A 15,212-nucleotide genomic window follows, 5' to 3' on the forward strand; every position below is an offset into this window, starting at 1 on the left:
AGAGCTTTCTTTTGGTGGTATTTGATCACCTCTGCGGTTTTTATTTTTTGCGCTATAAACAAAAATAGAGCGACAATTTAAAAAAGAAAGAAATATTTTTTACTTTTTGACATAATAAATATCCCCCAAAAATATCTAAAAAAAAACATTTCCTCAGTTTAGGCCAATACGTATTCTTCTACTTATTTTTGGTTTCGTATATTTTTTAATTAGTTTGCGCAAAAATTATAGCGTTTACAAAATAGGGGATAGTTTTATGGCATTTTTATTAATATTTTTTTTTTACTAGTAATGGCGGCGATCAGCGTTTTTTTCTCATGACTGCGACATTGAGGCGGATACATCAGACACTTTTGACACATTTTTGGGACCATTGTTATTTTCACAGCGAAAAGTGCTATAAAAATGCATTGATTACTGTGAAAATTACAATGGCAGTGAAGGGGTTACCCACTAGGGGGCGCTAAGGGGTTAAGTGTGCCCTAAGGGAGCGATTCTTACTGTAGGGGGGCGTGGCTGTAGTTGTGATGTCACTGATCGCCATTCCCTATAGCAGGGAACAGACGATCAGTGACACTGCCACAGTGAAGAACGGGGAAGGTGTGTTTACACTCACCTCTCCCCGTTCTTCAGCTCCTGTGACCCGATCGGGTCCGTGGGTTCCACAGGCGTGGTCACGGAGCTTTGGACCCACGGCTGGGCTCTTAAAGGCGACGTACAGGTACGTGCCTGTGCCCAGCCGTGCCATTCTGCCAACGTATGTCAGCGTTAGGCGGTCCTTAAGTGGTTAAATGCAAACAAACGGACAATGCATGTATAACATCGTACTCCCTGTCAAAATGTATGATTTCAAATTTTATACAATTGAGAATCAATTAAAAGATGACACAGAACACCATCCATTAGTCTGTCTTCAGAGAGGAAGGCAGCAAAATGCATCAGCACTTCATACCTCCCTTTGATTTAGGTTCCTCAGAGGGGAAGGCAGCAACATGCACCAGTACTTCTCACCTCCCTTTGAATCAAGTTGTTTTTGGTGATAAATTCTCTTCCTTTGGCTAAAGAAGTACCAGTTTGTTGGTAAGCTTGGGGTAGCGTCTCGCTGATCCTTTCCTAATTACCTTGATTTCTAATTTCCGAACCTTTCTATCATTATTTGGCGCAATCTTTGTCATGAGACCCATAGGCCAATGGCTGCTTGTGAAAATTCCTCGATGGTGGGAGGCTTTTTACAGGTATGCCATCCATGACACTCTTTATGGTCCTCAGTATTGGTTGCAAATTGATGAGCAACATGAATATGTCATGCAATAGCTCGTACAACAGAAGACCACTAAAAAAGGCGTTCAAAGCGGTGAAAACTCAGCCTCATCTTTGACTTCATAGAAATGTTGAGTATAACAATATTAGCTCTAATTTCCTTATCAGACTCAGAATTAACCAGTTCAAATATAGAATCAGTGTGGATTGTGATGGGTTCATCCTTATTGCGATACTATCGGAACCTGAAGAAGTTTCTGTTGACTTTTTGAATGATAAAACATTTGCTGAATGTCAGCAATGACAGCAACTGGATCTTGTCTGAGGTGGAGCAGATTAGGCCTGGTAAGAAGGACATTGTTGAGGGAAAAAACCTACATATTGAGCACTTGAGTCAAAGACCACCCTGATCTGATCTGGCTTGCAAGGATGGTACACACCAAAGAATGGGAGGTACCAATATTCCTCTCCTTCCTTAAAGCTTGTTTAGGTAGTTTCTGCATGTCGCTACAGCATATTTTCCGTGATGGACGGTCTGAGATGCTCTAATGAAACCACTGCTCTGGTTCACTACTCCATCGCCTTTAGGCCACATTGGGTAACACTTGTTTACTTTCACAAGAGGGTCCCCTCAGATTTTGTAGTTCCAGTCCTAGTTTGTGGGGGTCCCGTGAACACTCAGGTTCTTGTGACATGGAGGTCCTAGGTTACTGGCTGTGTTGCACTAGAGGGTGACCTTTCTTACCACCACCAGGCAGGCCAACACTTCTCTACTAAGCCACCACCCATTTCCTGACCAGAGTCGGTCTCAAAGTTTCTGCTCCCCAGGTATAGGTTTACCCTCAATTCCCATTGGCATAAGAAGAGAGCTGCTTATTAACTTTATGGTAGGTTGCATGTAACAGTTCAATGTTCACCATTAGCGTCTCCGAATCTTAGGCCCCATACACACGTCCGAGGAACTCGACGGGCAAAACTCATAGTTTTGCTCGTCGAGTTCTGTGTGAAACCGCTGAGGATCTCGGCGAGCCAACTTTCCTCATTGAACAACGAGGAAATAGAGAACATGTTCTCTATTTGGCTCGACGAGGAACTCGTCGGCTTCCTTGGCCGAAAGTGTACACACGGCCGGGTTTCTCGGCAGAATTCAGCTCCGATCGAGTTTCTGGCTGAATTCTGCCGAGAAACTTGGTCGTGTGTTACGGGGCCTCACTTCATCTTTCTGGGCCAGTCAAGATCCATTGCCTATTGCAAGGATTGTTTATGCCTTATCTCTTCTCTCCAGGCTACATACAGCTATCACAGCAGGCTCCACTCAGGAAAAAAAGTTGTAGCTGCCCTTGAGGCTGGGTTCACACCTATGTGAATTGGTAAGCTATGAATAAGCACTAAAGTTTGGTGTGAAACACGTCAGTTTTTACCCCATCTGCTGTGGCATGCTTTTTGTGTGTTTTTTGATTTTACAATAAAAGCAATTTATTTTTGGAGTGCGGCTATCCAGAAAGTTTTTCCTTCATTTTGCATTTTGAGAATTGGATGCAGCTTACACTGCATCCAATTCGCAGAACATTTTAGAATCTGTTCTTTCCAATGTGACTCTGGTTTACATATGTTGCATCCGCACTTCGCATTGCCCAAAAAAGTGTGCGTTTTTCTAGACATTGCGGTGCGAATTGCAGGCACATTATCTTCTATGGGAACGCATCTGATTCACAGATGCCTTCCGTTGTGAACATGAATTCTCTCCCTGCTCATTACACTACAAACTCCTCTTCTTTCTACATCTTCACCTTACACTCGCTACTACCCTTTTACTTCCTACTCCATCCAAACCACACCTATCCCTTCTAGCAATTGCTAAACCTGTCCACTCCTAACAGGCCTTACATGCTGTTCTAGAAAAATCCCTATGGTTGCCAGTATCTTTATCTTTTGAATGAGCCCAAACTCTGAAACTGCAAAAATGAAGCCCATGCATATGATACTATGGAAATAAAGATTTTGTTGGCTCCGAAAATCCTTTTCTCTCGTTCTTAGTAAGCGAGGTGCCACAGTCATACCAACTAGAAATCCTGCTAAATCTATTTTATAGTTTTTGAATTGGCATTGCCGCAGATGGCTGAATATAAAGTATTCAAGTTGTGTATTGCAGGATGGCCTCCAAATTGTAATTTGCAGAGTGCCATCATTATTCATGACATACCCACGCATGAGAAAATAATCCCTATGCACATACAGTACATTATAGGATCTCTTTGTGTTGTGCTTATGAATTATAGATGCATACAGGTTATTACAGAGTAGTGATCATGAAGGGGCTATGGAAGATTATACCATTGTAATAGGGTGAAAAAATGGTATCTTTGTACTCACTGTAAAATAATTTTCTCTGTGTTCATTGAAGGAGCTTTAGATCTTGACCATTGGGTTATTACACCACTTGAAGGAGTAAGGCATTTGGTACAACAAAGAGGACAACACCCTAGGGGTGGCCCCAGCTCCAGGCAAATCCTGCATATGCAACACACAGCTCAGTTAACAGGAAGCAGTAAATAGGAAACATCAGCCTAGACTTAAAATCACTCAAATGGGCAGGTTCTGTGTCCTTCAAGGAATGCAGTGAAAAACACTGTCTCTTCTGTTTATTGAAGGCCATATACAGTAAATCCTTGGTTTGAGATTAACTTGGTTTGAGAGCGTTTTGCAAGACAAGCAAAATGATTTAATACATTTTGCTTTGATATACAAGCGATGTCTTGAAATAAGAGTAGTGTCATGACACAACTGAGTATAAAAGAAGAGAGGAGCCTCTAAGTGTAGCAATATGGTTACATTCAATGAAGGTACAACATTTAGCAACTTATTGCTACACTTAGAGGTGCCTCTCTGCTCTTTTATACCCTGTAAAAAAAATGCTTTGATATACAAGTGCTTTGGATTACAAGCATGTTTCTGGAACGAATTCTGCTCGCAAACCAAGGTTTTACTGTTGTGACTGTTGGGATACCCCAAAGCAGTGCCGGAAGAAAAGAGGGTGGGCTCAGAGTTAAATATATATATATATATATGTATATATATATATATTAAAGAACCACACCCCACTAGAGTCCAAAACTATAAATAGCAGAAACATTTTAGGTCCTAACCCCTAGGCATAAAAACTGACCTGCATATTTCACATGGGGGGTTTGGCCACTAGCAGGGGCTGCTCCTAGAGTGTATTCTTTTTGTTGTACCTAGCGTCCTATTTCTGCAGGTGGCCATGTAATAGCCTAATGATAATAACCAACTGTGTCATTCAATGAACGGAAGAGAAATCGAACATTGCTGTGACATACTGTACCACTGAATATCCTAACAACAGAGCCTAATAATACAATTTTTATCCAAAGGTATTACCCATGCATACCAACCATATCTGCTTTTGTTTATCTCCATTACATGGGGGGTGAAAGGATTATAGTTTACACAAGAAAGAAAGATGTTTTCTGCTTCCAGTTCATCTAACTTAACAGGAGGTGACAAGGACAGTATGTTTCTGCCAAGATCAATACCCAATTTCCGTACTTGCTTACAGAAAACAAATGCAGTTACCACATTTAATAACTAGTAAAATGCAATACATTCAATTTTTTTCTTAGGTTTAGATACATTTTTTTTCTTGGGTTTAGATACACTTTCCTTTCCTGTAAATCAAAACCCTAACCTTATTCCTAAAAGCTAACTAAAGCTCCCAGTCCCTGACAATAACAACAACCTAACCCAATCCCTAAAATAATCTCTAGTACTATAAGACTTTTGAATACGTCTTAATATGTTCAGAACCTCTAAATTTGTCTGCAATAAATATACAGTATACAGGGCAGCACACTCAGCGCTGAAACAACATCTTCACACTAATTTCTGGAGGTCTTTGGGGGGACATTGTTGCTGGAGGCTTTCCCTGGCCAGTCACAACAACCACAGCTGGTAAAATGGATGTGTTATAAATGTCAGGTGGATCAGTGTTACAGAGAACTCACTGAACCAAGCAGTTGTCGCTCTTGGGATACCCTACCCAAAGCTAGCTACATAGGCTCCTTTCCTTGCAAATGATGACCTCTAACTTGGGAGAGGCTAGTAGTAACATGAGAGTGTCAGGTGCTTTCTACAGCATACATCACTGGAATAGGATGTTAGTTTTAAGGACTTTCATGAAGTTGCCTGGAGTCTAATTGCATCCACAGACAAATATCTTACCTCCTATTTGATCTTAAGAGCCGGTTCACACTGGGGCGACTCGTGAGGCGGCTCAGCCACCTGACGAGTCGCGTCCCATTCTATGCAATGGAACCATTCTAATAGGAGTGACGCAAGGCACTCCGACTTAGAAAAAGGTTCCTGCACGACTTCGGGGACGGCTTGGGGCGACCTGCATTGACTTCTATTCAGAAGTCATTTTGCTGGTCGCCTCTGAAGTCGTCCTCAGGACGACTTGCAGAGTCGCCCCCGAAGTCGTGCCGCGGGAGTGTGAACCGGCTCTAAGACTTGTAAAGTATGTATATTTTACACAAACTGAATGACCAGGGCCCAAGCACAATAATAACTCCCAGATGTCATTCTACTTGTGTTATAAATTGACCACCAGACTGAAATCCAACTATAGAATATCCATCACATGGAAATTTCTTCTATCCACTAGGCAACTACAGAAGAACTTAAGCCCCGTACACACGATCAGAATTTCCAATGAAAAAAGTCAGACAGACTTTTTCCATTGGAAATTCCGACCGTGTGTATGCCCCATCGGACTTTTTTCAGTGGAATTCCGTCGGAGTTTACAAGGAGAACATGTTCTCTTTTACTCCGATGGAATTCCGATCGTGTGTATGGGGCTTAAGACTTAATTGTGGCTGCTGTTTGGATGTCCTGGTACTACACAGTATGTGGAAAATGCTGGATGACTTCTTTAAGCACTGGCTTTGCATTTTTAGTGTAGCGTGAACACTCTTTATTATAGCAATATGTAATCAGCCAAAGGTGTCCTGTTGGACTGTTAAGAACCATTATGGTAGTCATGCAGATTGTATTTTGATTTGTATAGCCTGTATGTTCTAAGCATATAAATATGTCTTATATGAATCCTGTCCTTTTATACATATTACATATTTTTTTCATCTTTACCAGAGCTGGACTGGGACTAAATAGCAACTCTGTCTAAAGAATTTAATTTATATGCAGTAGCATTATTTGCAAAGCCTAGGAAACATTACCAGTTATGTTTTGGCACCATTTTAAGTGTTGTCCACTTGCCCCATAAGCTCAAAAGGGGGGCCCAGGCACCTTCACAACTAATTTCTGCAAAATAAAAAAACGAAGTCGCCCCAGTGTGAACCGGCTCTTAAGATCAAATAGGAGGTAAGATATTTGTCTGTGGATGCAATTAGACTCCAGGCAACTTTAGACGCTGTCGGTACCACTCGTCAGTACCACCTGACGAGTCGCGTCCCATTCTATGCAATGGAACCATTCTAATAGGAGTGACGCAAGGCACTCCGACTTAGAAAAAGGTTCCTGCACGACTTCGGGGACGGCTTGGGGCGACCTGCATTGACTTCTATTCAGAAGTCATTTTGCTGGTCGCCTCTGAAGTCGTCCTCAGGACGACTTGCAGAGTCGCCCCTGAAGTCGTGCCGCGGGAGTGTGAACCGGCTCTAAGACTTGTAAAGTATGTATATTTTACACAAACTGAATGACCAGGGCCCAAGCACAATAATAACTCCCAGATGTCATTCTACTTGTGTTATAAATTGACCACCAGACTGAAATCCAACTATAGAATATCCATCACATGGAAATTTCTTCTATCCACTAGGCAACTACAGAAGAACTTAAGCCCCGTACACACGATCAGAATTTCCAATGAAAAAAGTCAGACAGACTTTTTCCATTGGAAATTCCGACCGTGTGTATGCCCCATCGGACTTTTTTCAGTGGAATTCCGTCGGAGTTTACAAGGAGAACATGTTCTCTTTTACTCCGATGGAATTCCGATCGTGTGTATGGGGCTTAAGACTTAATTGTGGCTGCTGTTTGGATGTCCTGGTACTACACAGTATGTGGAAAATGCTGGATGACTTCTTTAAGCACTGGCTTTGCATTTTTAGTGTAGCGTGAACACTCTTTATTATAGCAATATGTAATCAGCCAAAGGTGTCCTGTTGGACTGTTAAGAACCATTATGGTAGTCATGCAGATTGTATTTTGATTTGTATAGCCTGTATGTTCTAAGCATATAAATATGTCTTATATGAATCCTGTCCTTTTATACATATTACATATTTTTTTCATCTTTACCAGAGCTGGACTGGGACTAAATAGCAACTCTGTCTAAAGAATTTAATTTATATGCAGTAGCATTATTTGCAAAGCCTAGGAAACATTACCAGTTATGTTTTGGCACCATTTTAAGTGTTGTTCACTTGCCCCATAAGCTCAAAAGGGGGGCCCAGGCACCTTCACAACTAATTTCTGCAAAATAAAAAACAGGGCTTTCTTAAGCCCTGTAGGAATAGCAATCTCAGTTTTATCAGATGCTTTGGAGGCTAGAGGAGAGATCTCCATAAACAGTACTTGTAATGGCTCATGTTATTACATGTTTAAAGTCGGAATGGGAGGGGCCAGAGGTGGGGTCCAGGGCGGGTTAAAGGGGGCCCTGAAAGGTAGACTGTATGGGGCCCCCATGGTTTCTAATAGCGGCCTTGTCATTTGCAGTGGCAAGCAATCAGACTGAATTGATCAGTTCTTGGTGAATTCATTAAAATGTCCATACCCTATATATATATATATATATATATATATATATATATATATATATATATATATTATATCACAGCTAAACATGCTTGCTCAGCCCACCCACTAAAGTGGTCCAAGAAAAGGAGCTATGATCAGTTGGGAAAAAAACATTCCGGTGGGTGAACTTTCCCTTGACTATGATGGATTTTTTTTTTTTTTCTGGCCAATTACCACTGTATTCCCATCTGTCTAACATCAAGTAGGGCCTTATCACCTTATTGTTGACCACCATTATTTGCATAAACAAATCTTCAAGGTGTTTCGCTTGCTCCTATTGCTAGCTTCTCTTATTACCTTCTCTTATTCCTCCCTTAAACCTAAGTATAGAGACATGTGTAGCAATAAGAAGATTTGTGAAGTTTTAGTTCTCTGATCCTTCATAGCTGCAGCCAGAAGATTATAGTGCTAGCGGCATTGTGTTATATCCATGGATATACTGTACATGCATATGTATATCTTGAGTAAAAGACCATTAGAGAGGGTTATTATAATCCTTTATTCATCTAGCACCAACATATTCACAGCATTTCATAAAAACAGTAAAATAGGAGACAACACAAGGACATACAATAGAAAGGAGAACTCTGCTCTCTAGAACAAAGTACTACAGTATATAAATAGCAATATTAAATACTCGCCCCTTCAACATTTACATTTTCTCCATCTATGTATAAACTTTGTGTGGATATTTCTTTTACTTTTTTAATTAATCTTGGAGTTGTAGTTACAGTTACTATCACTGCAAAAGGTAGTCCGATAAACATTTTTTAAGCATGGGCTTTTCAGACTCATTTAACGAGGGGACATAAAAACGTCAGTTATACATAGAAACTTATAACCAGTTATATTCTCATTGTTTGGATTGCTCTAGGCTGATGAGAAGAGGAATTTGGTCAGTGCTTATGGTAGATTTTTTCCACTCGCTGCTTTGTTTCAAGGACGTTTTTGTGTTTTAGACAGAATGTCACACAGTACTACCTAAATTAATTGTGTTTTGTACAGTGAAAAAATGAAAAGATAAAAGGCTATGAACACTAAAGGCCTGCAATTTATAAAGTCAGATGAAAAAAAAATTTTACACTCTAATCACAGACATGTAGCATTAGGATGTTGTTGCCTTTTGTTACAATGTAAGAATAATAACTCCTGCTTTTAATGAATTAAACTTATTACAAGCATCATTTAGCTTCTCATACTGGCAAGGTCTGCTAAATTTGTACAGCTGGTCAGAATACAAACACTAGTGATGATCAAAGTGGTGGAGGCCCTCTTACATTATGTGCTTGGTCTTAGCGTTATAATCATTTTTGATAGATGCAAAAGTATAAAGCAACTGTTCCCAAAAATGACTGACTCTAACCCAGAAATGACTGCATGTGGTAGTAGGCAGATTGTACAGGGCAGAGTTCTATATACCTTGGGGTAATACATTACAACGTAATAGAAGCCTACTAAAACAGCTTTAATCTACCAAAGTGCATTTCAGTTCAATGGGATGAATCACTCTCTGGCTATTTATATATAAAGATATCTACTGATAAGATCTCATTGCTTACTTCACTACTACTTTTATAAGGCCAAGCAAGGGATGCTCACTTTTCTTGTTCACTTCTCCATAATGCAACACAACCCTAATATGGTAAAACTCTCCTGTAACATAGTGGATGGCTGGAGCTTAGTTGGATGAGGGAGAGATTGTAGGCCCAGATAACGTACTGGCAGTATTACAGTTTCATCCTTCCTGCATGAATGCAAAATTTAAATATCTTGGTTGGATAGACTAATCCTTTATACAAAACAGTTTATAACGGACATTACAGAAATTTGCTTACTTCAAAGTCTTACATTCATTAACTATATTTTAATCTTTAAAAATCTTTAAATCGAAGATTAAAAAGAACTTTAGAGCGACTTTATCACTGCTTTAACCTTGCTCCAATCTATCAAGATGTGCTCTAGTCAGTATAGACTTTCTGTAAAGCAATAGGTAATAAAATTAATTAGTTAACTATGACATGTATCAGTGCAACAGTTAAATGTCAGGAAGTCATTTTCCTCCTTTTTTCTCTGTGCACAAGTGCACTTCGTACGCTTTAGTTACCATCCCTTGAAATACATATTCTTGGATCTAAAGCAATTTGTAGGTTACAACTTCTACAACAGTAGGTAGCCCCGTGTAGGACAATATGTCCTTATATGTCCAGGATGAAGAACGCAGGGCACCGACCCTTCTCACAAAACAACAAACTAATGTATCTAATGCTGACACTATTAGTTCAGTATGGCTTTGTAGAACTACATGGTCACTTATCGGTCTTTGTTATGCCCCCGGTAGGACAGGACTTGCTATTGGTTCCTAGGGCCAGGTTCAACATTAAAACCTATGAAGCCTTTTAATGAAGTTTAACCTTTCTGCACACATTTATATGCCCACTGCAACATGCTTGATTTTAAACCATTTGTAGTTAATTTCTCTAAAAAGAGCTCACTAGGCAATATGACCCAAACCCAGGACTAGTGTCTCCTCAACAGAGATCCTCTAGACTCCTTAGATAAATAGTTTCTCTTGTTCTTTGCTAGGAAATTTGAGTTGGCTCCTCAGCCTTTTCATCTGCCTTGTCCTGAACCAGTCCTTCAGTTGCTTCTTCTTGAATGGTAACGTGTACATCAGAAGATGAAGATTCAGAACTTATACTGCTATCTGCTCCATTACAGTCAGTACAGAACCTGCCTGTTGCAAATGTTTCCTGTAGCATTGTAAGTACAGTGCAAGGTGGGGTTGGCTTGAATACAGACAAGGAAGATGCACTTTTTCTGATTTCCATCCATTGTTTCTCCTCATCTTGATAAAGGAGAAAGAGCTTAGATTCTTTCTCCTTCCGTTTGGACCTCATATAGACCAACATGATGCCCATCAGAAATATTCCATAGAAAGACATGACTATCAGTATGTAGAGATACTCATTTTTGTCCTTTCCATTGGTAAATTGGCTTGGTGGATCCTGAGTTAAGCCATTTCCCTGGTTTGTTATGGTGCCATTGGCTATTTCTTCCATTCTCAACATTGAAGCAAAATTTAGAGCTGTGGATTCAGTAGCCCTACTCTCTGACAATACAAATTGTTGTGGATACAGCCTGAAAGTAAATACAAATGCTTTGTTAAAAAAAATGAATCCTCACACTTAAAGAGCAAGTTTATATTTTAAATAATTTACCTATACAGCATGTGTTAACAGACGCAATGAAAATTGTGCCAATTGCAACCAATCAGCTTACGCCTGCCATTACTACAGCCCAAGTCTGAAAATGAAAAAGTCGGATTTGATATTTTTGGCAACAAGGCATTTTCTCTCTGGTGCCTGCTCCTGTGATCACTCTTGTATAGCTATATCATATATCCATTTTTTTCTCAAATATTTTACTGATTCCTTTTAATTTAATGAAGTCTCCTCTACAGGAAATAGCAAATGTGACTAGTAAGCACTACATTTGTAGAAAAATTGTCAGAGTGCCACTTCAGTCTTACTTCATCTAGTTTCTTTCCACATGGACTTTGAAGTATCTAAGTATTTCGATTTAATCTCTCCCTACTTGGGCTGAACTAAAAAATATTGCAGTAAGACAATAGCAGGAAGCTTCGGTTTATTTCCAGCATATTAACAAAACTAGCTTGCGAAATTGTTAGAGTTTTGGCTGATTCAGAGAAAACCAATAGTGGGTGCCCTGCTGAATCAACAAAAGTAATTTACACAAAGGAGCCATCCTGAAAATACTTGGCCGAAAAGTGTATGCAGCCAATGAACTGTTCAGGACACTAGCGGATATCAGAGTACAATAAGGAGGCAAGGGATTTGCCCATCACCACTTGAGTGGATGGTGGAGTCAGTTAGATTTCAGGATGAGCAAAAGTAATCTATTCGTGTATGGATAGCCTAATATATAATGTGCAAATACAAGCAGATCTCAATCAGATAAGAGCTGTCTCTCTGAGGAATAAGTGCCTATTGTATGGCCCTAGTGTGCAGCATGTACTTATTGAAAGAATTTCATTTTTCATATAACATTTGAATACTTGAGTTATTAAAAGAAAACTGGAAACTCTATTCAAATGAATGTTTTAGATATTATAACATAAAATAGTATGTGGTTACGCATATTCTGAACTATCGCTAAAAACAATGAGCCCATGTGGGATTTAGTACAAGATCACTTATGTCTCTATTTAGTGCATTTAGTGACTTAAACAATAAGAGCTAGCTGTACTGTACCAGAGTATAGAAACAATTTAAACAAATTCATATTGTATTTTGACCAGCTTTAGATACAACATCTTACTGGCTGATAAAACAATACTTATGTCCTCAAAGGTCCTTCCTTTTAGTATGTAATTCAATGAGAACTATAGTCTTTTTTATTCATTTTTTTTTACGATATATAATATGAAATATTATTATAATATAAATAAGAAAGTGATCAACTTGATGTAGACAGTACTATTTATGTATATTTCCTTTTGTTTCACAATTTTTTTTATCTATGTATATTTCTATTTACAGTTTGTAATTATCCATGCACATAGGGTGAATATTTTGATCCCTTTATCGCATTACTGTTTGAAGAATATAAATTCTCTTCTGTCAAAGACCATGTCATTCTAAGTTGCCTAGGCTGAAATGGCAACAGTGGTTTTTATTTATGGAAAGACAGGACGGCTTTTTTTCCTCTAAATATTTTTTTTTTCTTTTAATGCTAATATTCGAATATGTAACCCAATATGTATCCATGTGAAGAGTGAATTGTATTTAGATACCCTCTTTAATATAATCCACTTCATAATTTTCAATGTAATAAAGTTTTTTTGTGTTTTGTTAGATAAATACACAAGAATTTGTATATTTACTATGGTGTTAAGGAATCCTGAATAAAATGTGGTAAAAGCAGTTGCACTACAAATTGCAAAATATGTAAAAGTTTCTAAAATGTTGGTAGCAGACAAGGTAATGCATATACAGGCATACCCCACTTTTAAGTACACAATGGGACCAGAGCATGTATGTAAAACGAAAATGTACTTAAAGTGAAACAATACCTTTTTTCACTTCTAGGGTGTAGTGGGGGGGTCAGGGGCTGTAGTGGGGGTGTCAGGAGCTGTAGTTGAGGTCTCAGGGGCTGTAGTGGGGGTGTCAGGGGCACACTGGAACAGGGCGGGCTATGCTCTCTGAGCTTCAGCTCCTTCTACCGTGGCTGCAAAATGTCTGTACAGTACTTGTAAGGCACTTACGGGTATGTCCTTACTCGCGAGTGTATGTAAAGTGAGTGTACTTAAAGCGGGGTATGCCTGTATACAGTATTCTCAGTGCAGATGGCTCCCAGAATCATTGCAGAATAATGTTTTAGAAAACTGAAGTACATTAGCCACAACAAATACTTGTAAGTGTTGGGAAAGCAAAGTAGACCTTCAAAGAGGCAACCTTCTCCTTATTTGTTTTTCACTTTTCAACTCTGAATCAAGACATTCAATTATGGTCTATAAGGTGTTTCAAGCACCAGCAGTCTGTGCAGAGCCTACCAACTTACAGTACTATCCTTAATGTATAGCCTTCTATTATCTGCAGTAACCAATCTGTGACAGTTGTGCTGCATCACTGTACATATCTAGTCTAGTGCATTTAATTTAATTAATCTATTCCCTATTAAGTACATATTTAAATAGGTTAAATTGTTAATGATGCTGGAATATATAAAAAATAAATGATTTTAATAAAAATATAAACATGCAATAATTTAAATATACAACAAAACTATTATAATTGTAATAAATAATCATAATAGTAATATTACTACCACTACTATTAATAATATTCATTTATTTTTTCAGAACTAACAAATCTTTCAATTTTGTAATTAGCAGTAGGAGAGTACTGTATCAAGTTAGCCATCAATTAACGCAGAAAGTTTGTAGCTTTACTGATACCCTTTGTTGGCTAAACTTTAAGATGTAAGCTTTTGTAGGACTTAGATCCCTTCTTCAGGCTTTATACATTTCTCTTTGTATAAAGTGTAACCATTGAAATTTCAATGCTTGCTTACCACTTTTAGCGATTAAACATATGCATTGATTTACTTTAGCTGCATGCATACAGACAGATAAAGACTATATGGTAGAAGGAGACATGAACTTACGTGTCAGAACTTCTTGTGTAGAAGAAGTGAAATGATGTGCTACTGGTGTCTCTTGTAAATCTGGAAAGCTGAACCGGTCTCCAGCTGATGATTTGGAAGCTGTTGAAGCAGCTTGAGAATAAATAGGCAGCTGTAGACGTCTTTATGACATGATGTAGAAGGGGGAGGGCGCAGGCCTGTGCTTGAAGACACGCAGAACATCCTCCTGAACTTGTGACAGGCACCAAGGAGAGAGCATAGGAGATAGGGAGAAGGAATGAAAGAGATGTTCTTCGCTTAATGACATAAGCAAAGTCATATGACATATTGAACAAGGGAATTGCATGTGCACCAATCAGAAATAAAAATGTAATACTTTAACTGATGAAAACTGAAATATAACTGGATAAGCAAACCACCTATGTCATAAAGAATCTCACTTTTTACATAGAACAAATAAAATCATATAAAAGTGTAATAATCAGATTAATTAACAAGAGGGCAAGTTAAAAAACTTGGGGCAGATTCACGTACAGCCGCACAATTTTGTGCGGGCGTAACATATCTGATTTACGCTACGCCTCCGCAACTTACACAGGCAAGTGCTGTATTCTCAAAGCACTTGCTCTGTAAGTTGCGGTGGCGTAGCGTAAATCACCCGGCTGAATTCAAATTGGGAGGAAGGGATGTGTATCATTTAAATTAAGCGCGTCCCCGCGCCGAACGAACTGCCCATGCACCATCCGTAAAATATCCCAGTGTGCATTTCTCCAAATGACGTCGCAAGGACGTCATTGGTTTCGACGTGAACGTAAATGCCGTCCAGCCCCATTCACGGATGACTTACGCAAATGACGTAACTTTTTCCAATTTTCGACGCGGGAACGACGGCCATACTTAACATTGGCTGCGCCTCATAGACCCAGGGGCAACTTTACCCCGGGAAAAGCCTA

The 15,212-nt window shown here is 39.1% G+C and overlaps 1 protein-coding gene across 1 annotated transcript; it reads right to left on the reverse strand.

The window, feature by feature from the left end:
- Positions 1 to 8,574: 8,574 nt before the first annotated feature.
- On the reverse strand, positions 8,575 to 14,455 carry KCNE4 (potassium voltage-gated channel subfamily E regulatory subunit 4). The gene is made up of 2 exons (XM_040349031.1): positions 14,281 to 14,455; positions 8,575 to 11,232 (listed from the first exon to the last, which is right to left on the reverse strand). The coding sequence occupies exon 2, from the start codon at positions 11,160 to 11,162 to the stop codon at positions 10,674 to 10,676; it is 489 nt and encodes a 162-aa protein (XP_040204965.1). The 5' UTR covers positions 11,163 to 11,232; positions 14,281 to 14,455; the 3' UTR covers positions 8,575 to 10,673.
- Between the last annotated feature and the right edge of the window lie 757 nt (positions 14,456 to 15,212).

This window comes from Rana temporaria, chromosome 4 (genome assembly GCF_905171775.1).
Source record: "Rana temporaria chromosome 4, aRanTem1.1, whole genome shotgun sequence".
Taxonomy (NCBI): Eukaryota; Metazoa; Chordata; class Amphibia; order Anura; family Ranidae; genus Rana; species Rana temporaria.